Source organism: Penicillium robsamsonii, assembly GCF_028829455.1.
Source record: "Penicillium robsamsonii strain IBT 29466 chromosome Unknown utg000003l_segment0_segment0, whole genome shotgun sequence".
Lineage (NCBI taxonomy): Eukaryota > Fungi > Ascomycota > Eurotiomycetes > Eurotiales > Aspergillaceae > Penicillium > Penicillium robsamsonii.
The window spans coordinates 367166-391861 of NW_026643221.1; the positions used below are offsets into that span (position 1 = coordinate 367166).

At 50.7% G+C, this 24696-nt stretch overlaps 6 protein-coding genes across 6 annotated transcripts; 4 read left to right on the top strand and 2 right to left on the bottom strand.

The window, feature by feature from the left end:
* Positions 1–9: 9 nt before the first annotated feature.
* On the top strand, positions 10–1170 carry N7447_004840 (uncharacterized protein; the record flags this gene model as incomplete). The annotated part of the gene is made up of 3 exons (XM_057229102.1): positions 10–53; positions 105–974; positions 1029–1170. 3 exons carry the CDS (start codon positions 10–12, stop codon positions 1168–1170), a joined length of 1056 nt encoding a protein of 351 aa, XP_057084192.1.
* Positions 1171–2624: 1454 nt separating this feature from the next.
* Positions 2625–3605, top strand: N7447_004841 (uncharacterized protein; the record flags this gene model as incomplete). The annotated part of the gene is made up of 1 exon (XM_057229103.1): positions 2625–3605. One exon carries the CDS (start codon positions 2625–2627, stop codon positions 3603–3605), a length of 981 nt encoding a protein of 326 aa, XP_057084193.1.
* Positions 3606–3931: 326 nt separating this feature from the next.
* Positions 3932–5266, bottom strand: N7447_004842 (legume-like lectin family protein; the record flags this gene model as incomplete). Its single annotated transcript, XM_057229104.1, has 6 exons — positions 3932–4384; positions 4438–4698; positions 4762–4843; positions 4911–4981; positions 5088–5111; positions 5171–5266. 6 exons carry the CDS (start codon positions 5264–5266, stop codon positions 3932–3934), a joined length of 987 nt encoding a protein of 328 aa, XP_057084194.1.
* A 361-nt stretch (positions 5267–5627) lies between these two features.
* Positions 5628–6040, top strand: tim13 (protein translocase subunit TIM13; the record flags this gene model as incomplete). The annotated part of the gene is made up of 2 exons (XM_057229105.1): positions 5628–5750; positions 5801–6040. 2 exons carry the CDS (start codon positions 5628–5630, stop codon positions 6038–6040), a joined length of 363 nt encoding a protein of 120 aa, XP_057084195.1.
* A 2406-nt stretch (positions 6041–8446) lies between these two features.
* Positions 8447–9637, top strand: N7447_004844 (PRCC domain-containing protein; the record flags this gene model as incomplete). The annotated part of the gene is made up of 1 exon (XM_057229106.1): positions 8447–9637. One exon carries the CDS (start codon positions 8447–8449, stop codon positions 9635–9637), a length of 1191 nt encoding a protein of 396 aa, XP_057084196.1.
* A 240-nt stretch (positions 9638–9877) lies between these two features.
* N7447_004845 (AAA family ATPase midasin) lies at positions 9878–24642 on the bottom strand (the record flags this gene model as incomplete). The annotated part of the gene is made up of 3 exons (XM_057229107.1): positions 9878–16653; positions 16708–23440; positions 23503–24642. The coding sequence occupies 3 exons, from the start codon at positions 24640–24642 to the stop codon at positions 9878–9880; spliced, it is 14649 nt and encodes a 4882-aa protein (XP_057084197.1).
* Positions 24643–24696: the final 54 nt, after the last annotated feature.

Below are 24696 nucleotides of genomic sequence, written 5' to 3' on the forward strand. Positions count from 1 at the left end.
CCGTTTGCAATGTCTCAAACAAAGATCCTGATCCTTGGAACTACGGGCTATATGTAACCATAATCTCATGGACGGTTTAGTTCAAGCTACTGATACTATCATAGCGGCGGAAGCATTCTTACGGACCTGCAGAATTCGAAGAATGCATCAAAGTATTCCATCTCTGCACTTGTTCGCAACGAAGAGCATGTGTCAAATCTCAAGGCCCGAGCCGTCGAACCTATCTTATTCAAGGGCTTAGATGACCTGGGCACCATCAAGAAGGTTGCGAGTGAATATGACATCGTCATCAATGCGGCATCGGCTAGTCATGACAAGTCAGCTTCCGCCATTATCCAGGGGCTCGCGGAGAGAAAGCAGCATACTGGACGTGCAGTTCACTACATTCATACATCTGGAACCTCGCTTCTCGGCGATCAGCCCATTTCTGGAAAGAAGGTTGACCTTCGCGTCTACTCCGATGCAACTGATGATATCTATGAGTACGAGAAGAGCCGGGGTCCATACGGTCAACGTACCACCGATTTTGTTCTTGAAACCGGACAGAAACTGGACATTCCAACTTACGTTGTTGTTCCGCCAACTATCTATGGCAAAGGCAATGGTCCTGTCGCCACAATATCCCAACAGGTCCCCATCCTCGCACGCGAGGCTATCAAGAGAAAACAGGCAATTGTAATCGGCAATGGGGATGGAATCTGGAACCACGTCCACATTCTTGATCTCGCCCCATTGTATACCTTGATTCTTGAAGGCATCGTAGCTAACCGCCAGGATCTCCCATCTGGACGGAAAGGCGTTTTCTTTGCCGAGACGGGAGAACATACCTGGCTGGATGTATCTCGTGGAATTGCAGATGCCTGTTTCGTTCGAAGCTTGTGCTTCACCAAGGAGGTCAGAAAGATTGACCTCACAGAGGCGGCCCCGATCGCTGGAGGCAGTGAAGATCTTGTGGAGATTATGTTGGCCAGCAAGTAAGTTCTGTCTTTGAATCTCCAAGGTTTGATTGGTTGCTGACATGATAAAAGTGCAAGATCACGCGCAGATTTGGGCAGAAAGCTGGGATGGAAGCCGACCAGAGATGATGCTGATTTTCACAAGCACTTTGATGAGGTGGTTGCTGCTGTTGCTCAAGAATTCAAGCCATGTAGCTTAATAAGTTACTACTAGGCATGTACTATAGAAACTCATGTTAAGGTTGACGAAACGAGCTGCTGCGCTGCCTGCTAGTAGTCCCGGGGTCCACCAAAACACTTCCAAAATGTCACCATGAGTCCCTTGGGAGGTGGTCGTACCTTTATCTGTGACCATCGACGTATTCTAATATTGATCTCCCCGGTCCGTCATCGGTCTGTTCCCATCCCCCAATCTCATTATCGTCGCACGCTGGACGATTAACAGTTCAAAATCGGCTTTATATATACAACACATACGTACGTACCGTATATGGATATATATGGTTGTAGTCTGCATATTTGGATTCATAACCAGAGCTATAAAATTCCGCTCCCATGGCCAACACGGAAAATGCCATCCTCAATAGGCCATTCACCCGGACAATATCGAAAGCATAAGACAAGGGCTAAATGGCTTGTGCAAAAAGATAAAACAGGAGATAAGAGCGACACTCGAGTCACATCAAGCACCTCTGCCAGTTGCTCTCCATTCATCTTCTGCTGTATCTGACCTATATCCTCACCAGAATGGGGCGGCCACTATCCCAATCAAAGATAGCGCTTGGAAACTGGCTGATGTTCCTATAAGCGTTACCGCTGAGCCAAGGCCGGCACGTGAATTTGTTAGAAAGACAGGATCCACAGGGATTATGAGAAACAGCATTCTTGTGTGATGTGACGGATAATATACTAATAGAAAGTGGAAGATATTGAGTGTTTATGGGTCTCCTATTTGGTCATGTCGAGGGTTTTTACACTAGATCTAGATTATAGAGGTCCTGACCTATTCATACGTTAGATTACTTAGTGATTCTTCACCGACGGTCTAGGGATAGAAAGGGATGAGTCTGTATTTGGCAAGGTATGTAACTTTGACCTTGCTCAATTCAGCGATTATTCAAGCTGGTCCATCGGATGAAGATGAACACTCGATGGTCATCTAGGAGCTATATCCCTAAGTTATATTTATGCCTTTTTATATGTCCTTTCAACTCTTTTTTTTTTTTAAAAAAAACGTCTTCGTGATATCCTTTCAGATGTCTTCCAGATTTCTTTCAGTCTCCTATAGATGCCTGGAGCTTGAGAGTCCGGATTTTGACTCACTCACCTTATGGCCTCAGATCCTCCAAAATATCCTGTTGATTCCTAGGGATGACACTGTCTCTCTTAAGGAAAAAGTTGGTCAAAGATGGTAAAGATGAGTATGATTTCTTTCGAAGACTTATGGCTTTTGCCACCGCATTCTCATAAATCTGGCACAACATCGCGGGTGTGGAGATAAGATGACTAAGACACCTTATCTCCGTGCTTCCCAGATTAGCTCATTTATCTTTTTGATATTGTATTGCTCTCTTTCACTCTCACCAACTTGGCTATCAACTACTTACACAATGAGATCTGCTAATTGGAGCTGCTCTACTGTTTGAGTTTCCCTCCCCCCCCTTCACAATGACCTCAACACCCACCCCAGCCGAGCCGCCTGGAGCATCAGAGCATTCTCGAGCCAACGAACCCACCGAGCCCACAGAATCTCACTCACACAACCCCTCTCATAAAGAGCACGGACACTCAAGTCGCAGCCGTGCATTCCGGTTTAAAGATGGCAGTCGTCCCCATCGCAAGCGTACCCACCGTCACCGATCGCGCACGCGTGACAGTGAACCCTCTAAGCGGCGACATCGCGAGGAGAAGCAACCGGAGCCCACATATGAAGACTCTTTCGGTTCCACTAGAGACACCTTCCGTGAATCTCTGTTCGACGCGCTTGGAGATGACGAAGGTGCTGCGTACTGGGAATCAGTCTACGGGCAACCCATCCACAACTACCGTGTACCGGATGTACAGCGGGGTCCGGAAGGTGAACTCGAGCAGATGACGGAGGAGGAATATGTAAATTACGTGCGTCAGCGAATGTGGGAACGGACGCGAGAAGGCATGCAGGCAGAGCAGGAACGTCTACGAGCTGAACGGCAGCAGAAAAGGAAGGAAGAGGCTCAGAGGAATGCGCAGTATGGGCGGGAGGAATTCGAACGCGCTATGGATGACAGTTTGCGGCGAGGGGCGGAGCGCAAACGAGCTAAGGTTGGCTGGAGTGCGCCCTGGGCGGCTTATCTGAAGAGCTGGGAGAATATTGGGAAGGCTGCGGAGGGATCTGCTCCCAAGCCATTACGCAATCTGCTCTTCTGGCCTGTTCGCTCTGGGAAGAGGGCTGATATTCAGCCGCAAGCTGTTGAAGAGTTCATGCGTCATGCCCCGGCGCCGGCCGAGTTGCTCGGTACGCTGAAGGCCGAGCGTATTCGCTGGCATCCTGATAAGATCCAGCATCGCTATGGCGCATTGGGAATCGACGATGTTGTCATGCGCAGCGTTACCGAGGTCTTCCAGATTGTGGATCGCATGTGGAATGAGGAGAGAGAGCGACAGAAGTGATGGGATGGGGTGAGAGTCTACATTGGGCGGTGTCTTGGTTTGTTATTTGTTTTACTATCGATACCCTGAGCATTATGCTGCATATGACTGCATATGGCTGCATATTTTGAATGATCATGACTTTAATTTATCTCAAAGACGAAGAGAAAAAAATAAACAAGAGCTGATATGTGGAACGTAGATCAGAGTAAAAAGAGCTTCAAAGGGGCTATGTATGCAAGATCCCTTTCATCAGACAGAAACTGGGCAACCCCAGAGATCAACTTGAATCACACAGAAGAAAGGTTAAAGATCTGTGCTTTGCCAAATATCCATACAACGTAAATTTAGAACCGCGATGACCGGGCTTTGGTCCGGTAGACCGTCCAGGCAAAGTAACCACCGACAATAACGGCGAAGAACAATACGATCTTGAAGAGGAACCAAGTCCAGCTACTCTTCTCCTTGGGCTCCTTGATAGGCTTGGAGGATGGGTTACCACGGCCCTTGGACTTGCCTTCCGTGGTCTTGCCTTTGTTGGCATTGCTACGGTTAAGGGAGTATAGGTTCTCGGCCTTGAGAGAGATGATATCGTGGTTGTCGCTCAGCTCGCCGGTCTCGGCGGAGAGACCCAAGTATGCGACGGAGGGGATGGCGATGTTAGAATCCTCAGCGGAGAGATTAAAGCATTCGGTCCATGTGTCTTCACTCTTGTACTGCAGCTCCAGAGACAGGGACTTGTCCTGGAAGTAGGTAAGGCGGGCTTTGGTGGGAACGGGGGCGCTGCGAAGACCACGAGCCTGTGGACAGTTAGAGACATATCTGAAACAGGTGAGAAATAAAGTTCACTTACAGAGCAACCGGCAAGCTCATTCGCCTTGCCATCATGCGCCTGGTCGTAGGTGGTCTGTCCATCACCCATCATGGCCATGACGTAGGGGAACGATACACCAGGACGGTTGTTCTTATAGGTGTCGAAGAAGATACCAAGACCCTCGAATTTGTCGGTAGACCCGAAGACAGGGCCCTGCGTGGCACGTTCCTTAGTGAGCCAGAGCGCAAATCCATCACCATGCAAGTTGCCGGAGCCATGGATCTCGAACTCCAGTTCGATCTAGCGGGGGATATACGTGAGCTTTTGGCGAACACTTTGGTTTCGCGGAGACCGTTTATTTACCTGCCAATTGGTTGCGGTCAGAGGCACGCGGGAAGAGATCCATCCTTGCTGCGATGGCCGGTCGGCCGTGAGGCGGACATATCTGAACACAAAGACAAAAGTCAGCACTGATGAGATAAATTCCACCTGAAGGTCCGGAGTATCATTACTTGTCAGCGCGGATTACTGTATCTCCTCCGAAGTCGAACCAGCGGCTTTGGAAATCCGAATCGAGGTATGGCTGTGAATGGCGGTTAATACTGATATGCCTCCTCGGGGAGCGAGCTATGCACAGCTTGTTTTCGGACTTTTCAGACAGACAAGCTGGGCTCAGAATATAATCATACCGGAGCGAGGCTGTGGGTGCGAAGCTAACAGACGTCCAAAGTCAGTACCTCGGTTTGAAACGGAGTCAACATTGAGCACATACGGGAATGCTTTTGAGATTCGGGTCGATGTAGGCAGCCGCGGGTAGGGCGACTAGGCCCGTGAAGCAGAGGAGCGAGGAAATAGACGGAAGACGCATTGTGGAATTTGTATTAGGGCTCAATGGAGGGGATCCCAGGGTGTTTGAAAGATAGACTAGAGGTGGGATGGACAGGGTACGGTGTCTCCAGGACCCGAAAACCCAGCGAGTAGGATAGAAGAAAAGAGGCCGTAAAAATTGTCGAGGAAAGGCGACAAGAAGGAGTGAATAGGCGAAGTTCCCGGGGCGCGGAGACGAGGAGGTGAAGTATACAGCTTGTTGTGCTAAGGTGTCCACATCTAATGTGGCGCAGTGAAAACACCAGCCACAACCCTTCACCTCAGATCCTGAAGTCCGACTTTCTTCGATCCAATTCAACTCATTCCATTACACCTTTCCCACCCAATCTCACTCTTTCATAATGTCGTCGCTTTTCGGTTCCGGCTCCGCCGCTCCCATTCAGACCTCCGAGGAGATCAAGGCAGCAGTCATGCGCCAGCTCCAGCAGGAGGCCGCCATGTCTAACGCCCGTTCCCTGATCGGAGTACGTCACCACCCTTGATATCCAAATCCGGCAAAAACTGACAACCCCAGAAAATCAACAAGCACTGCTTCAAGGCCTGCGTCCCCGCCCCCGGCACCTCGCTCTCAGCCAAGGAGAACACCTGCCTGTCCAGCTGCATGGAGAAGTACATCGCCATGTGGAACCTCACAAGCAAGACCTACATCGCCCGTGTCGGCATGGAGACCAAGCGTCTCGGTGGTCAGGATGCTGCTGCCATTGCCTCCATGGCTACTGGCATGCCCGAGGGCGGCAGCGGAATCCTTGGTTAAATTCGATCCATCCTCGAATCAGAAGAAAGTAAGGAAGATGAAGGATGAAAACAAGCAAAAGAGAGACACACACACCTCTGTGAATGAACTACTGTACGATAGAAGCGGCCTGGTAGCCCGTGTATAATATGGGCGTGGCTTTTGGTGCCCCAGTGGTTGGAGAGATTGGGAATAGAACAGGGTTCACGACGAATCCATTTGTACATCGAGTAGGCAATTGAAAGAGAAAAAAAAACACAAAAAATTCGATTGTAAATTGCTTAAGAAAAATGATGTGCATATAGAAAGTATGGATTTTCATATAATGGCTCCTGGTTTTTCACGACTCCTCCCGGGGTCAATCAGTTCCGGCCCTCCCCCAGACTTTTCGTCGCGTCATAAAATCATACAAGCACCTTAGAAGTCGGGGAAAAGGTGACCATATCTGAAACGAGTTAGTAAGGTGTGCGGGTGTGGAAAGAAGTACATACGCATCGTCTCCCTCCTGGCCATAGTGCTCTGTCTCTTCCGGATACTTGTCGTATTGGCTTGCGTCACCTTGCCCACCGCGAATGGGTGGGATATATGGTGCATCAATATCCTTACGAGCCAGTCGGTCCCAAGTGACCTCGGCGAACCAGGCATGGTTCTTGACGTCGCTCGGGCCACCGTGCAAGTTGCCGAGACGCTTGGTGAGGTCAGCTGTAATCAGCTGAGAGAGCAGATCGACCGCGTCGGTGTGCAAGTATGGAGGATACTTGACTCTGCCCCGCAGGATATTCTCGTAGATCTTGACTGGAGATCCGCTGTCCCAGAAGGGAGTGAATCCACACAGCATTTCAAAGATTAAGATTCCCAATGACCACCTTTTAGACAATTAGAACAATTCGACGGAAGCATTGAAAGCAAGCTTACCAGTCAACTGACTTGTTGTATCCCTTGGAAGAGACAACCTCGGGTGCCAGATAGTCGGGGGTACCGCAAAGTGTCCAAGTGATATCCGGCACGTCCTTGGCGAATCCAAAATCTGTGATCTTCAGATGACCATGACGGTCCAAAAGAAGGTTCTCCGGCTTCAAATCACGATAGATGATATTATGTGAGTGCAAATACTCTAGCGCTAGGGTAACCTCCGCCGCATAGAATTTGGCCACAGGGTTCGGGAATCGCTAATGGCAAATGAGTTCCTCGGTCCACACACACCTGAGACCGAAGGGGGTATTGGGTCACTCACTTGTGATTTGCGCAGGAGACTGAACAATTCACCTCCCTCCACAAAGTCCATGACCATATAGAGGTTTCGGGAATCCTGCCAAGTTCCCCACAAAGTAACGAGGAATGGATGGCGGACACGGTTTAACATGCGGCGCTCGTCATTTGTATGCTCAATCTGCTTCATCTTGACCACCTGGGCCTTCTTCAACACCTTCATTGCATAGAAGCGATGATTGTGGTTCGACTGCACCAGGTGCACACGGCCGAAGCTCCCCGTTCCCAAGGTGCGCTGAAGCTCGAAGTCCTCCTGAGAGTACTTCCCCTTGGTAACACGCTCCTGCTTCACCTGCTCCGGCTCCTGATTTATAATGTTGTCGATACTGGCGGCATTGTCGTGTGTACCGGTACCCGTATGCTGGGGCGAAGCGTGCGATGCTTGCATGGATGCGCCTGAACCGTCCTGGTTCTGAGAATCTGGTTTCCCTAGATCTTGCGAATCCTTCGTTCGCCTCTTCTTCAGTAAACCTCCTAAGCTCGGCATGGAGAGAAGATTAGACGGGCTTTGGGGCCATTTGGGGGGAGGGGATGGGGGAAGAAAGCTGGAATGGGAGGTCCGGATTAAGTGGGGAGGGGCAGCGGCCAGAATGACGCATTGATCTTTCATTATCGACTCCAACACTTTGAGAACACTTTTCTATTCTATTGACTTGAGAGATCTATTTGGATCTGTTGGTTTAATTGGTCTATTAGTTTATTTGGTCTTAGAATCTATTTCTCTGAATTTTTGCATTTATGTGGCTTATTCCATTATTCTCTTGGGTATCACATATAGTATGTATATCCCTTGACTACAGTAGATAATCAAAAATCCGATTCAATTCGACTCTGTCTCTCATGAACACCTCATTGTCCCAATGTATGATCCTATTAATCTCCAAAAAGCGGAGAACCCGGATCCGATGACGTTACAAAGTGATGCGATCATCTCGGTTTGACTGTAAGGAATGACATCTGGAGTTTTGGCTTGGTGTTTTCGGCCATTTCTCTCTTTGGCCCATTCCATCCCGCCTAGTCCACTCTGTAATGTCCTTTTCGATCCGATCTTGGTTCAAGATGCTTATGTAAATCGATGCCCCGGGAGTCAGGTGTCAAACAAACTGGGGAACTTCCAACCTCGAAAATCCCAAACAACCACAACACAACTCTCTCACCATGGGGCTAGTAGGCTACTCAGATTCGGAAGGCTCAGATGCCGAGCCAGATACTACACCCGCCCCCCAGATCACCAAGGCAAAGAAGGTCGACTCCAAAACTGGGTTCCAGGTCGACCGCAACAACCCGCGCAGGATCCGCATGACCATTCCAGAAATCAAACCCGAACACCCATCCGGCGAAGATCCCGAAGATGGTTCACGCAAAAAGCCTCGGTTAGGGGGAGGTAGCCTTGCGGGATTCAACTCTTTCCTTCCAGCGCCGAAACGAACAGCTGAAAAGAAAACACCAGTGGCGACAACACGAAAAGCGTTTAGTCTCAAAACAGGTGCAGGCCCTGGATTCGATCGCTCAGCCGATGCGGAGATGAGAAATGATTATGCTTTTGAAGATCTAGCGGGAGATGCGGACACCACATCTGCACCTGGCAGCTCAAAACCCGACACTACATCAGATGCACCGGACACAATGAAAAGTCCCGTGGAGGTCAAGCTCCAAGGAAATCCGATGATGTTCAGACCGTTATCCGTCGGGCGACCTCAAAAGAAGAGAAAGACCACCAAGATTGCTGAGCAACCAACACCATCAGCGGCGCCGAAGCCTGCTCAACCTCTACAGCAAGCCCCTACATCTGCATCTACATCTGCACCTGCACCTGCACCCGCACCACCAAAACCCAAAGTCAATCTCTTCTCTCTATCATCGGAAACTACTTCTCAGCCAGATTCGGCACCTGGACCACCAGCAACCTACCAGCCGCTAGTATACAACGCCGAAGGCGAAGAAGAACCAGCAGCTGGTCCAGTACTCGCCGAGCCTACACAAATCGCCATAGACCGTTCAACGGCAACAGTATCAACCAATCCTACATCATCCTTGGACAGCATCGCCAACGATCTGAACTTGTCCAAGTCTGAAAGACGTCAGCTCTTCGGTCGGAATGCCAATGTCACCTCGTCGCAGTCACAGGTGCGTACCTTCAACACAGACGAGGAGTACGCGTCGAACAAGGTTCTGGCGGAAGGCGAGCTGGCCGGAGCACAGCACAACCCTGTGCGCTCCATTGCGCCGGGCAAGCATACCCTCCAGCAATTACTCAATGTTGCAAGTTCGCAGAAGGAGGCATTGGAGGAAAGCTTTGCAACGGGTCGGAGAAATAAGAAGGAAGCTGGATCCAAGTACGGATGGTAGTTTTAGCATACACAAGGCCCTTCTGGGAGAATTTTTGTCAAGCGCATTAGCATTGAGATACCATACCATTTTGTACGAAATGACATACGGGAATTTGAATAAACTAAAAAAAAAAAATGTACATTCAACTGATATGTAGCACATCTATAAAATCTATCCTGTACAAAAGAAACCAATCCCAAACGCCAAATATAAAATAACTCCAATAGATAATTCCAACTCCTTTTAATTTTTGGAGTATCAAGACGACACATCCACAACTTCAGCGAACCACTGCTTGAGTGCAGTAGCCAAAACAGAGGGCAACTCCCTCACATCACGAACAACGAGGTAGTAAGGGAAGGGGAAGTCCTCGAGGTAACGCTTCATCTTGAGCTTCATCTCACCACCGGAGTTAGGATCGGCCTCGAAGCTAGCCTGCGAGAGGTCAAGGATAGAACTACCCTTAACAGCATCGACAATAATAAAGACAACCATGATGCGCTCCTCAAGCGCCTGTCTAACAAGACGGCGAATAGTATCATGATCTTCACAGATACCATCAGAGATAATCAACTGAAGCTGCCAGAGATCGGCAGAGCCAGACCCAGGCGAGCGCTTCCAGCGAGCCTCGCGGAAGAGAGCGATAGAGTCGGCGATCAGCTTGCGCACATTGGTACCGGTTTGCTGGTAGCTGAAGTGCTGGAAGACCTGGGAACCGGCCTCGGAGGAGAACGGCTTTCCGAACTCGTGGGCGACGCGAACATGTTCTTCATTACCGAAACCGAGGACACACAAGTCGCCGGCTTCCAGCATGCTCAAACTCTTCGCAACAAGGGCGAGGGTCTCGAAGGCGAGCTGGCCACTGCCACTTTCCAGCATGGACTTGCTGTCATCGACAGCCAGCATGATCTGGTAGTTGCGCTTTGAGGGGATAGAGCGGCGCATCCAGATCTTGTCGCGCTTGTACTGGGATGCAATGTAGGGGATGATGCGCTTGATGTTCAGACGCTTTCCGGTGCGGAAGTCACCACGGAGCTTGGTGGCCATAGTGGGTGCGAGGATGAGGCGGAGCTGTTCAGTCAGGGAGAGGGAGAGATCATTTGTGGCGGACTCGTAGTGCGACCAGAGGCGGCGGGCTTCGTCTTGTGGAGTCAATGGGGGGAGCGAAGAGGATAGGTGGATGGCTGCGAGTTGCGAGTCGACTTCATCGAGCTCCTCGTCTATTTCTTCGGTACCCTGTGCTCCGTCTGCGCGATCGTGGGATGATTGACCGTTAGGAATGAAGGCGCCGGCAGAATCACCATCGGCTGGAACGGTCTCACGGTCGATTTGCATCTCATCCTCAAGCTGGTTATCAACGGCATCTTGCTGCTCGTCCGATACGTCTGGGAGAACATCGTTCTCACCGGGCTGAATGTCAGACTCGACACCCTTGCTTTGATCGAGGGCTTGCGTTTGATCGTCGTTTGCTTGTCCAAGAGCCTGGGTGTCTGCGGCATCGTCGTCATCCTTTAGGTGCTCAAAGTCGGCATCGGCCATATCGGTGTCTTCGGGCATAGCCTGGGATTCCTCCTCCTCTTGGGACGGATTGAGGATCTCCTTTTGTCGTCGATGCCATTGCTCAAGTATATCACCGAGCTTCTTGAATGCCTGCATCTGAGGCTCATCTGGCCCATGATCTTCGCCACCGGCAGCGTCTCGGCTGGGCTGGCTCTCCTCGCTATCCTTGGCAGCACCTGTCTGTTGGTCGACATTAGCACTGGGATCAGTCGAGCCGCTCTCCTGCTGAGCGTCACCTGAGGCACCCTTTTCTTCATTTTGGTCTTGCTCGGCTCCGAGACCGCCAGTGACAGCTTCACTAGGAGCGACGTTGTCACCTGCGGCATCATTCTCATCACGTTGTGCGAGGAAGTCGTCTTGCTCAGGTTCCTCGGGATCTTCTCCACCAGCTTCCTCTTCCTCCTCCTCTCCGGCTTCGCCTTCGTTGGTTTCCTCGGCATCATCGGCCATTTCTTCATCTTCCGCGCCTGGCTCTTGATCCTCCGGGGCTGCCTCAGCGTCTTGTTCGCCGGCTTGATCATCGGCGTCTTCGACTTTCCCTTCTTCTTCAGGGGCAGGACCGAAATCATCGTCAAGATCATCCATCTCATCGTCATCCTCGCCATTGTCCTCCTTGCCTTCACCATCATCAAGTTGCATTTCCTCAGGAAGCTCAAGTGTTTCTTCTTCCTTCGCTTGAGGGTCGGTAACGTCCATTTCCTCACGGCCAACTGCCTCGCCCTCATCCTCGGGGGCCTCTTCATCTTCTGTTTCTTCCTCTTCTTCATCTTCTCCTTCCTTTTGCTTTTCTTCGCCCTTTTCACCATCCTTGTCCTCCTTCTTCTCTTCCTGGGCAGCAGCTTGTTGCTCGGCCTCTGATTGGCCCTTTCCTTCTTCGTTCTCGGTATCCTTTTGCTGCTCATCATTACCACCGTCCCAGAGCTTTTCGTCGACAGCACCTGGGTCAAGGTCATCAACGCTTCCTGTCTCTTCGTCGATATCGTCCTCTCCTTCGTCTGCACTGTCGTCGTTCTCCTCCTCTTCCTCCTTACGATCCTCGGCATCGCCTTCCAAATCTTCCTGATCCATGTTGACAGCATCCTTGGAATCATCCATTTCATCATCGCCGTCTTCTTTCTTGTTCTCTTGTTGCGCCAACTCTGTAAGATCTTCGTCATCCCCAACATCTTTGCTGATATCTTCTGCGCCTTCGCCTTCACCGAGACCCGTGCCACTTTCCATCTGGCCCTCCTTGCCTTGATCTTGGGATGCTTCGGCAGGACTACAGAAGCCTTCGGAGGCGACCTGTTTGAAGGTCTTGGTCAGGATGTAGGATGTCTTACAGATCTCGCGATGAACGGCGATGAACCGATCAGCCAGATCCCGGCAGATTTGGTAGTATCTGTTGGCGATAGGCAGGATACTGGTGATCAGGGCGGCAGCAACGGAGAGGCCGCCAGCGGAGTGGTCTTGGAGGCGGTGCAATTGATCAAGGACCTTGTCCAATGCGGTGGTGATCTCGCTGAGGTGAACAGCCTTAATACCACGAGAGAAGAACTCATCACTCCTCGACAGCAATCCATCAAAGGTGATGGCAGAAGGCACATCCTTGAGCTTTTGGAGGCCAATGAGCATTTTGTCAATGGCCGTCAGGAGGCTGCTATCGAAGGCTTGGATGGATAGGCTGTTCTCATCGTTGTCCTCAGGGAGAGCAGCGATGTTTGTGATAACCCAAGGTGTGATCTGATCCAGCGCGAAGGACAGATCAGGGCGAGCTTGGCTCCATTGCTTCAGGTCAGCAGCCAATTCATCGAGCGATGATTGTGCCTGCTGGGCGATCTCGTAGTTGGCGTTAGACGCAATCCGGGTGGGAAGCATGGGAAGGGCTTCGTGCGACTTGCGTAGGCTATCGAAGGATGCCTTCTTGGCGCGGAGCTGTTCCACAATCTTAGATGCATCAATTCCTGAGAACTTGGAATGGACTCCAATGATCATTGCGGCTAGTCCAAGAATGGGAGCTAACCAAGCCACGATTCTGGCCAGGCTGGCTCGCTCTTCCGAGGCAAAAGCGCGGTCTTGTGACAAAGAGTTTGAAGCCGCTGCCCAAAGGTTCTGCACCTTGTCAAGCGTAGACTTCAACTTACCCAAGCCTGTGAGGGCAGGCGAAATGACACCTCTCTGGCGACGGACAGTGAAAACGAGGTGCTCAATAGAGCCCATGCTTCTGTGAACCTCGACATTGCTTAGCTCCTCGGAATAGTTGCGAGAGGCCAGGCGGGTCTTGGGCAGGAGATCCAAAAGTCTGTGGAAGTACCAGTCGGCGCTCTGAACTGCGGTTGAGGTTGCAGCGCCAGCCTCAAAGGCGGCACTTGTGGCGAGAACCTGGGGAACAGTTTCTTGAGTTTCGATCACACTCGATCCAGCATTACGTTTCACACCCATCTCATATAGTTGCTTGAGGGTCTCGGCATAGAGACGGCGTTTCTGGGACTTGAGGTGCTGGACGTCCTCTTTGTTGTCTTCGTTGAGGACCTTAGGTGTCTTAGACTTGTACTCATTCATGCTTTCAATCACCGAGACAATGAAGCTGTCGAGGTCCTTCGCAATGTCGAACTCGGCTGGAATTGACGAATATAGATTCATCATGTTGTTGGCTGTTCCATCCGGCTTCTGGAATCTGAGCGCTCGAGTCGCCCACAGGTTCTTGTCATTTTGGCAAATGTCCATTGCCTCGGGGAATGTGGCAGTGGGGCGAACTGGCTCTGCTTGGGACATCGAAGTAATCTCCTCGGTGCTTTCTGGAAGGCCTGCTTCAAGTATTGATTGAACTGGTTGGCTAAGAGCCGCGCGGTACTTTCGAACCAACTTGAATAGCTTGACATGCGACCTTCTGGCACTTTCCTTCAAAGCAACGATGTTGACATCTTTCCAGCTCGCAAGTTGGATCTGCTCCTTGATATCCTTTTCAAGAGTGGACCGCTTCTCCGTCAGATACTTGTCTACTCCAGGCTGGAAGGGTCCGTAGTGGTGGAGGAAGTTGTCCAAGGCAGAGACAAGCTTCTTGAGACAGGGATAATCTGTGCTAAAAACTTGAAGCAGCGCTTGGAAGTTGGCAACAAGCTGTAGACGGCGGGCAAATTGGCCCGTGGTCGTAGACTTGAAGAATTGCTCCAGAGTCAAAACCAAGTTTTGGGTATGTTCGGTCATGTCCTGTTCGCCTGCCTCGACCATCATGATGGGAGCACCAATAAGTGCTTCGTAGGCGATAAACCACCAAGCACTCACCTCGTCCTCGCATCGCTCTTTCTCGAGATCCAAGAGCTTGGCCCAAGTTGACAGCTCAAGACGGCGCCAGCTGATGAGAGTACTTGTAATCTCATCGTAGACCGTAACAGCTGAGTATTCTCTGCTGGCCACAGTCTGCCACTCATGCACGAATGAATGAAGCTTTTCAACCTTGGTCATGAACTTGGCAACAGGTTCAGTGTGTTTGAACTGAAGGATTTCCACACAGCATTGAATGGTGTCAGCGAGGACAACATGTTCAGGCCAGGCTGTTTGGATTTGGGCGAAGCGGGCTTGTACAGAGATCGCGAGAGCGACCAGCTTCCTTGCCTCTTCAAGATTTGAATCAGTGTAGAAGTTGTAATTCTTCTTGTGATTGTCGGTTCCCTCATCTATGGCATCATCGAGAAGCAGAAGGACTGCAGGAAGATGGTTTTGAGGGGACATCGGTGAGAATGAGGCCTTGTTGTCAGACCAGATCGAACCCAGAAGATGGCCTGATTGCTTGACAAAGGTAGTTAATGCAGTTCCGCTGCGCTCATTTGAGACGATATTTGCATGAAGTGAGGCAAGCCGGAGAGCGATGCTTTTGGGGTCGATACGGGCAGCAACATCGGTCGTTTCTGTGTCTTGAGTTGGCTCTTCATCGAAGGTAGGGAAGAGTGCGTGTAGCTCGGCTTCGTTGACTTCTTCTTCCTCTTCCCAAGATCCCTTGAAGCGGTACAATTCTCCCTTTTCAGCTTCCTGTTCCCGATCTTCTTCGAGCTTGGCCTTCCACAGTTGATGGAAATCACCGAAAACCCGGCGAATGATCTCTCGTCCAGCCTTTGTATCCAGGATTGTGGAATCGGCATCCTTGGCGGCCCAAAGGGCCGACAGTTCTTGAAGACGCATTTCGTTTGCATTCTTCAGTGTGGATGGAGCCTTCTGATTTTGAGCAAAAACGGGGTGGTGAATACCTCCCAAGAAGGGTGTTCGCTCGCTCAATGACTGAATATCATGAAGATCGCTAGACTCTTCCGGCTGGCTAGAAGCTAGGAATACACCAAGGTCCAAAAGCTGCAAGAAACGAACCACGGGTACTGTGATATCATCATAGGATCTATAGTGAGTGCTGAGACGACTGCTCAATTGTTTGATGTTGTTGCGCAGAAGCTGGATCATATCTCGGGACTGAGGTTCGGTAGAGCGGATCATTTGCTCGGGGTCTCTCTTCAGGACAGAGTTGATCAAGTTCACGAACTCTCCCTGCAAGAGACTCAACTGGGACTGCTGGGGCCGGTTGACCAGTGAAGGAGGCGGGGCAGAACCCAAGTCACGAATTTCATTATCCAAAAGCTCAGACCGGAGGTTGGAAACCTGGCTGGTGAAAGTCTTTTCAAAGGCAAGAATTGCTGTAGACTTGGCAGTGAATTCCTGGAGGCGTTGAGAGTGGCGTTTGCGCTGGACAACGAGACCGAGAGAAGGGTCAAATGTCTTATCTGGCACAAACAGACGCAGAAGAATAACTGCCAGCTGTACTGCCGCCAGTCCAGTGGTGCGAATGCTCTGCTGCTGGTTTGATGGTTGCGTTCGCAGGGACGAAATCAGAGTTGGTAGAGCCTGCTCGGCGAGGGGCTTAAGGAAGTGAGCATTTGGCAAGCTTTGGTCCAGTTCAACCTTGACAAGTGGTTGTTCAACGCAAAGATCACCCTTCTGGATTGCTTGCAGAACCGAGATGAGATGCTCGGCTGAGCGAGGCTCAAAGAACTCTCGATGACAAGCCACCAGCTCGGCTGTAAGCTTAGCGATAGTACGTCTGAGGTCCATGGACTGATCCGTCGTGACCTGATGACTGCTCAGGGAAATAGCCTTAGAGAGGGCCTGTTTCTCTGCTTCAAGCATGTCCATCTGTCCCAATTTTGTATTGCCGATAGCTGTCAGCCTCTCCAATAGCGAGAGAGAGACGATGCCACCAGTGGCAAGCGCAGACTCGGATTTGCTTGAAGAGCCCGCAAAGAGCGAGATTCTGTGGAGAATATTTGGCACGTCGCTCTGGAAATTCGATGCGTCCAATGGACGAGCTGTACGACCAGCGAGAAGTGGCATGACTGTCTGGATGACTGTATCTTTGACTGGGTTCTGGAGGAATGAGGAGATGTCGTGGTACTGGCAAAGAGCTTCGAACTCGTTGGCAAAGTATGGATACTCGGTTGATTCCGAGCGTCGAACTGCATGAGATAGCTCAGCCACGGTTTGTTTGATGCCCTGAACAAGTACGTCACCATCAGCGCCATCCAGAAGGATGAATCGCTGAGCATCAATCAAGGAATCGCGTACACGACTCAATTGAGATAATGGCACGCGGGTTTGCAAAGCCAAAGTCGTGAATTCAAAGACTGTTGACTCCAACTCGGTCAGAGAATCCAACTTATCTTGAGTGATAGGTGTGGCATGTCTCCAAGAATCCCAGATTCTTTGCATGCTAAGACCGCTTGTCAATGCCCAGCCTTCCCGGAACCGATCCAGAGCTTGTGACAAAGCGACTTGGAGCGGTTCGAGGAGAGGCGATGAGTCAAGCAATGACCCGCAAATCTTCCGCCCCATCTGAAGATAAACTTGGAATTCTCCTTCATCAACCTGGCTCACCTCTGTGGCTCTGTAGATGTCCCAGCATAGACTTATCACGGCCCGAAGGGCTGCAACTATCACGGGGCCTTGGAGGGAGATTTGATCCAAGGACTGGATATAATCATACAGAGCCTGGCCACAATCAGACAAGAAAGAAGCAACAGGTTGCGTCGTGTCTTTCATTAATGCAGGGATCCGCTCAGATGCCAATGACCGCTCCAAGCGTGTCATTTGGCTAGGCTTGAGCTCTTTTCCAGAGATGTCGGCTTGAATCAAACCTTCCCTGAGGCGATGAATATCAAGTCTCATCTCCTGGAGATAAGCCAAGACAACCAAACTAGACCGGAAATCACTGGTTCCTGCAATAGCCAGCAGAGGCTCGTTTGTGAGCGGGTGAAGAGGCTGCAACATTCCTTGGATACCAAGGTGAGCTCCTCCAAGCACAATCTCGCCGCTGGCGATCTCAAGCGGCTTCCATTGGTTGTTGTCATGGAACAGAGAGGTATAGCGCTGCAGAACATCGGATGCCTTCTCTTCTCCGTTGGTCTCGGCATTAATAGCCAAACGGTTGTTTGGCGACTGTTGAAGGTAGGCCAGATCCGCTGGTGAAAGATGATCCAAGCACACCTCGAGAGCGTCTTCGAATGCAGATGACGTCAAGGATGTATCCAAGTTCCAAATATGGCGAAGGCGATAGAGGAACGATTCGCAGGTGTAGGATGGGCCTATAGTGGGCTTGATGTCCTGCAGCTCGCTTGGCAGGAAACAGATTTCGGTACAGCGGTTCCTCATGGCACGAGACAGCTCGCCATTGCGGGGATCCATGGTCAAGAAGATTCTAAAGTTGGGATGGGGCGTGATGATCTTGGCAGATCCGTCCTCTGTCCGTTGCTCATTCAGTATAAGTGTGCCATTAGGCTCAGTCAAAGAGTTCAATCGATCGAGAACGGATGGATTACACAGGTTGGCATTGTCAAGAATAACCCAATTTCCTTGTTGAACAGCTTGAGTGAGGACACCTTCTGTCCATTCAAATCCAACCTTCATTTTATCGGATTGTTGAATAGCACCCAACAACTTCTGGGCTCTCTCGAGGAATTGTTGGTAGGCTGGGTCAGAAGAAGACTGGCAAAGGCTGGAAAGCGAGGGAATAACATTTTCCAGTGAGATGTCTGCAGACTGCAAATTCTCGCAGATGTGGAGGGCAGAAATCACAACATCAGATACATCCCCTGAAGCAAAGCAGTGGATGAGCTGGCTTCGCAAGAACATCTCAATATCATGGACAAAGCCTGAAACCTCTCTGCGGTGATCGATTTGTTCGAATCCACCAATGAGATCCATGGTGTCAGTGTCGGCACTCAGGGCTAGCTCATCGAGGTTTGCACCGTTAACCGCTGCTAGCTTTCTGATGAGAGTAGTTTTGCCACACCCAGCAGGTCCGACCAGGATACTCGGCCAAGAGTTATCGATACATAGAATGAGGGACTCGACAATGTGGAGATCCTTTGGCAGAACCCTCATATTAGGCTCGGCCAAGCGCTGCAGAAGAGGATCACGGGTCAAAATGCCTAGGCCGACCTGCAAGTACTCGGGGGTGAGGTTGTGGAAGTAGCTCTTCAAGCTAGTGTCAGAGTCCGTGAAGACACGGTCATAGATCTGAGAGACCACGGTACGGTCCTCTTCACTTCTGAATCGCTGGGCGATAACGACATCAAGGAAGTGCTTGGTCTGGATCTGCAGGGTTCCTCGATCGGCAAGTTGAAGCCATCGCTGGATATCACGCAGATTGACTTCCCACGGTCCACCAATGGCTCCCAAGCGACGATCTCGCGTAATCGCTTGGTTCAAGAGAGAAATGAAATCGACCAGTCTCTCCGTCTGCACAGAGGGACTACCAGGGAAAAGTCTGGAACAAATCGTTTTCAAGTCATCATCAGTGAAGCTCTCTGCATAGACCACCGTGAATCGGTTAACGAAAGATGCAGGAAGACCCTTTCTGCCACCACCCTGGTGGTGGGGGTTCTGAGCGGCAAAGAGAACGAAATCGGGGTGTCTCTTAAATGTTTGGTCCAGCTCAGCGATGTAAACTTGCTGACGATGATCCAGACAAGAGTTGAGACCTTCAAGGACAGATTGTGAGGCCAAGTTCATTTCATCTAGTAGAACCCAATCACCACGCTGCATAGCTCGTAGGAATGGTGCATCACGCCAAGTGAATTGCCCAACATCCCCTCCTTCCACTGGAACGTCTGAGCCGAACAGATCTGTAAGATCCGTCTGTTCCGAAAGGTTGATTCGAGTGAGAGGTTTGCCAAGAGCTCTGGCTAGGGCCGTCACAAGTGTAGTCTTACCCACACCTGGGCTTCCTTCCATAAGAATAGGCTTCGAGGACTGCAAACCACGAGCGATTCTCACGGAGTTGGCAATTGTGGTTGGGGCATCCATTGTAAATTGAGGATCGGGGTCTGCTGTGCCAGCCGTAGGGAGAGCGAATGGCCCAACGCGCAGAACTCCAGGTTCGGCAGAGACAGTGGTCGATTCCCAGTAGATCTTGGAAGCATCGACATTGAACAGTTCACTCAGCTTGTCGAGGCATGACTTGCGGTTACCCTCGAGATTATTGAGGGAGATGGCAAGCATTGCAGCAGGGTTGGCACCCAAGGTGTCGATGAAGACCATCGCGGCACCTTGTACGAGAGCGAATTCGGTGTCTGCACTTTGACAAGTGTTGACAAAGTCAACCCAGGCAAGAAGATCACGAATGGAGAGCGATGTCGCAGAGCTGTTCTGGAACGTTACCTTGAACCACTTGGCGAACTGCAGCATAGCCTTTGCTACGTTCTCCTCCTTCACGTTCAATCTCTGTGAAAGAATTGGCAGGATGTCCTCATCTTCAGACAGCTGAGGCGCCCAGATTTCTGTCATACGATTGCGAAGAGCAGCCGAAAGCTCACGCTTTCCATAATCACCTCCGGGGTTCATAGTGGATAAGAATTGGAATCCACCATCTGCCACAACCATTGAATCAACGGGGCCCTTTTCGGCGAGAAGAATCGACCTAGCAGGTTCCAGAACACTATTAAGTCTCTCAAGGACGGAGTCATCCGCGAGAGAAATTTCGTCAAGAAGGAAGAATTGACCGGTCTTCATGGCGGTGATCAGGCTTCCGTCGGACCATTCAAACAGGGCATTGCAACGAATGGCGTTCTTCTCAATCTTCTGCAAGAGAGACTGATCCTTGGCTTGACGTTGCTCCGCAGTCAATGCTGTGAATTCCTGCTTCAAGTCATCGAAAGACGCGACGCTTAGCTGCCCGTGAAGAAGCATCTGAAGGTCATCTACGAGCTGTTTCTCGATTGCAGCTCGGTTTCGGATAGGCCGTTGAGCACCAATCAAGTCGCCGGTTTCCAAATTCACATGAGCGTTGACAATGAACAACTCACGTCGGAAAGCCTCAGCAACGGCCTGGCACAGCTGCGTTTTGCCACAACCGGTTTCTCCGACAAGAAGGACCGGCTCGTTGTTCTTGAGGGCTTTTGAAACGAGAACGAATAGACGTCTCATGGCTTTGGTCCACACGACACCGGCTGGAAGCTCGCTCATCTCAGGAGCATTCTTTTCTAGCTCTGCGGAGCTGTACAAAGCATCCTCGTCCAGTTTTACCTTCATCACTTCCTCGATCACGGCCTTGACAGCAGCTTTTTCTTGGGGATTGCGAACACGTTCGCCGAGAAGCATGTAACCGTTGACTGCTAGCTGCTCGCGATCATCAGCATCACGAAGAGCCCATCGGAAAAGATCACGCAGAGTGGCAAAGCTGTTCTTTTGCTCGAAGAGTCGATTAGACTGGCGCAACAAGGACAATTTGCGGTAGACAGCAACAATCCGTGTGCAGAAGGAGGGGGCGATTTGAGAACGTTCCTTCAGGATAAATTCCAGCTCGCTTTCTGGAATATCATCGAAGTGCAACTCGAGGAAACGGTTCCTGAAGGCACGGGACAAGACCTTTCGGCCACCGTACAGACCAGCGGGATTTTGTGTGGCAAAGAGCATGAAGTTCGGGTGCGGGTGAACAACTTCTTGAGTTTCGGGAATGAAAAGCTCGCGGTTGTCGTCGAGGAGTCGGTTAAGGGCTTCAAGAACATCAGAAGGTGCCAGATTCAGCTCATCCAGCACAATCCAATAACCGTTCCGCAGTGCCTCCACCAACACACCCTCTTGATAACGCAGGCTTCCATCGTCCGAGGATATGTAAGATCCCAAATACTCTTGCAGATCAGTATGCTCGTGGTTGTTGATTCGTACAAACTTGTTTCCAGAGACCTTTGCCAGGTACTCGATCATACTCGTCTTTCCGGCTGAGGTCGGACCTTGGAGAAGAACGGGGAATCGCCGGGTTGAACTGGCCCGGACCAAGTTCTTCAGATTCTTCTCGATGAATGGGGTGATAATGTAGTGGGGTTGCTCCTCCGGAACCATAGGACCCCGGCGCATCCAGTAGTGCTTGAATTGCACATAATCATTGCCATCCATCGGTGGGCGAGGGGTCTGTCCGAGAAGAGACCTAGCGTTCTTCGCGTTGCCAAAGATATGAAGCTCAAGCAGAGGAATCAAAGCTTGTTCGGAGTTCAAGCTCAGCACGGTCAAGAAACTCATACTGAAACCCTCAAACATTGCCCTACGTAGTCCATAGACATGTGCGTGATCGATAACATAGATCAAAGCACGAACAAGAGTACGGATACTGAAATGGGGTCGCTGTCCAGCTCCGTCGGTAAGCTTGTTCTCATTGCTAAGCTTTTTGGTGACCATGTAAAGCTGTGCGAGGTCTGGCACAGCCCGCTGGTCACTGATTGTCAAGTCCCCGAGGTATTTCTGAATCAAGGCTAATAGGTCGTCCAAGTCGCTATCAGGCGAGTGCACATAGAATTCGGTGAACCTGGAACGCAGACCAGGGGGTAAATCTCTCTTTCCGGCATCTGTTGCAGGGTTCATAGCACCGAAGATACGGAATTCTGGGTGGCCGAAGACTCGCTCAACATCGCCGGCCTCGGAGAGAAGAACAGAGGGTGTTCCCTCACTCCCATGGTGCAGAAGACTGGCAATATTCTCAAGGGTATCAGGGGAAGCCAAGTTCACTTCGTCCAGGAGAACCCATTCGCCGTTTCGCAAAGCTCTCACAATCTTACCTTGGACGAAGGCAAAGGCGAATTTGGCATCACCTTGTGAGACCTGAGCCTCGAAATCTCCGAGCTGGGTCGCGAAGCTCTCCCATCTTTGCCGCAAGTGCTGGTATTTGGGAGAATCCAGCTTGCGCTTTTTGGCTGGCTGTTCATCGCCATTCTCAGCTGCGGCATTCGGGGGATTGAACACGCCATTTGCAAGACGGACGGCTTCATGCCACAAGGTCACCAATCGTACCCAATTGGAAGATGCGGCACTCTTCGATATCGAGGACAAGAACTTCTGGTTCTTTTTGGCCGAGAAGGTGAGTTCAAAGAGCTGAGTGAATTCATCCAGCATTGGCACTGCCATTGTACGGATGCTGACGGGTTTGAAACCACCCAACAGATCAGTGCTTTCACTCTGTTGTGACAAATTCACTACTGTGAGCTTCTGACGCATCAAAGATGCAAGATGCTGAATGACTGTGGTCTTTCCGATACCAGTTTCTCCCACAAGTAAAACGGGCTCTGCCATCTGTATTGAAGCCGCTACCTGTTCCATAAGGGTCAATGCCGCTCGCGTGGGAGCAAATCGCGAAGCTGCTGCGGCAAGCTTCAATGCAGATCCACTTGGTACTTTGATCTTGTTGCAGGTTTCCCTACCGAGAAGAACGCTATTGTTCTTGTCAGTATAAGAGGGGGTGCGTTCAGTGAGACAGTATTGCGCTCTCTGGGGGGAGATCTGAAGCGCTTCGGCCACAACGGCGGCGAGAGTGCTTTGCATTGACTTCTCGGGCAGATATTTGAGGAACACGTCAACAATGTCGAGGAATATTTCATCCTCGGTACCTTCTGACGTGGGCTCATAGCCAGTCTTCGCACCCATGCGGTGCAGACGATTGTGCAGACGGCTGCACAACTTGATCAAATCGCGGAAGCCTGGGGTACGACCTTGGGAACCCTTGATTGCTAGACTTCCATGGAATGCAGAGCATACTCGTCCGTAAACGTTCATGAGAGTTGGCACACGAGACTCGAGCAAGGAGAACTTTTGCAGGATGACATCACGCATCTCATCCACGGGAAGAGACTTGACTTGCACTCTCTCCCAAAGTCTGCTTCCAAGCATTGAAGTGCTCGGTGCGATCTCCTCGCCAGCAATGTTGTACGACGACTTCATGGTTGCGATAATTTTGAACCCCTCGGCACACTTGATCCGCTCCCTCCGGCTTGGGATGGTGAGCTCCCCCTCTCAATGATCGGGAGAATGAGGCCCATTACTTCAGAGGGAGCACGATCAAGATCTTCAATCAACACCCAGCGGCCTTCGCGCGCAGCCTTGGTCAATACACCGGGCTGCCAAGAGAAGGATCCAGAGGCGGATGAAGTGGCATACATTCCAAGGAGACTCTTTGCATCTGTCTGCTCGTTTAGATGAAGTGTGACCATAGTTTCAGCTTGGCCCATTGTGACAGCAATGTCATTAATCAAAGAGGTCTTCCCGGAGTTGGGCAAACCGACCAACAGGATGGGTTTGTATCCGAGTAGCGACCCTGCAATCCGGCGCAGGTTCTCAACTGTAGTCGCAGTCTTGACTACAGAGGAAGGAGCCAAGGGGGTATCTTTCAACCTGGGAATCAAAACTCCGCAGATCTCTGCGGTCTTGGTTGTGAAAGATTCCCGTGTCCTCTCGACCAACGCTAGAGTGTTAGTTTCTGATCTGGAAGACCTCTCGTTCTGGATAATTCTTCCAAGAGTCTCCCATCGCCGTTCTTCCCACAATCCTAGCACACGGTAATCGATCAGAGTGCCCTCCCACTCTCCTTCTATAGGTTCGGTCCCAGTATTGACGCGGACCATCTTTTCAGTTGCGGCATCCGCCGCGTGCATATATAAGGCAAAGCATCGTACAGCAAGGTATCGTGTCACTCGGTCTTGGGATTGGAAGAGGGACTGAAGTTGAAGCGGTGAAACGATGGGAGAGAAGGTTTCAAGATCAAACGAAAGAAGCCGGAAGAGGGCGAGGAGTAAAAGTCGAATGCTAGGTTGGTCCAACTGTAGCAGTGTTAATTTCTTCGATACGGCCAAAGCCGCCAAAGGTCCAGTCTGTGATGAGGCATATTGACTGGCAAGCGACCGCAGATGCGGCGCAAATGGTAAAATCTGCGCGAATGCCGCTAATACATGAATGTAGTCGGCATGTAAATCCGATTGAAGCCATCGAGCTGCAAGATCGACAAAAATCGGTTCATAGAGTCTGAAAATGCTCTCTGTAAATTCGTTGTTTAATGCGCCGAGCGCAAGAGCGTGGAGGTGTTGAGTCCCCGATGCAGTCCGAATGAAAGTCGAGATTCCACTCGGAAGCTGCTCGAGCAGTTCGGACTCAGTAAGAGTCCTCTCATAGACCGGCCTCCGATCCATGTTTAATCCGGTCGTAAGAGGAACTGTGAAGTTTGAAATAAAAGAAGAAATCCC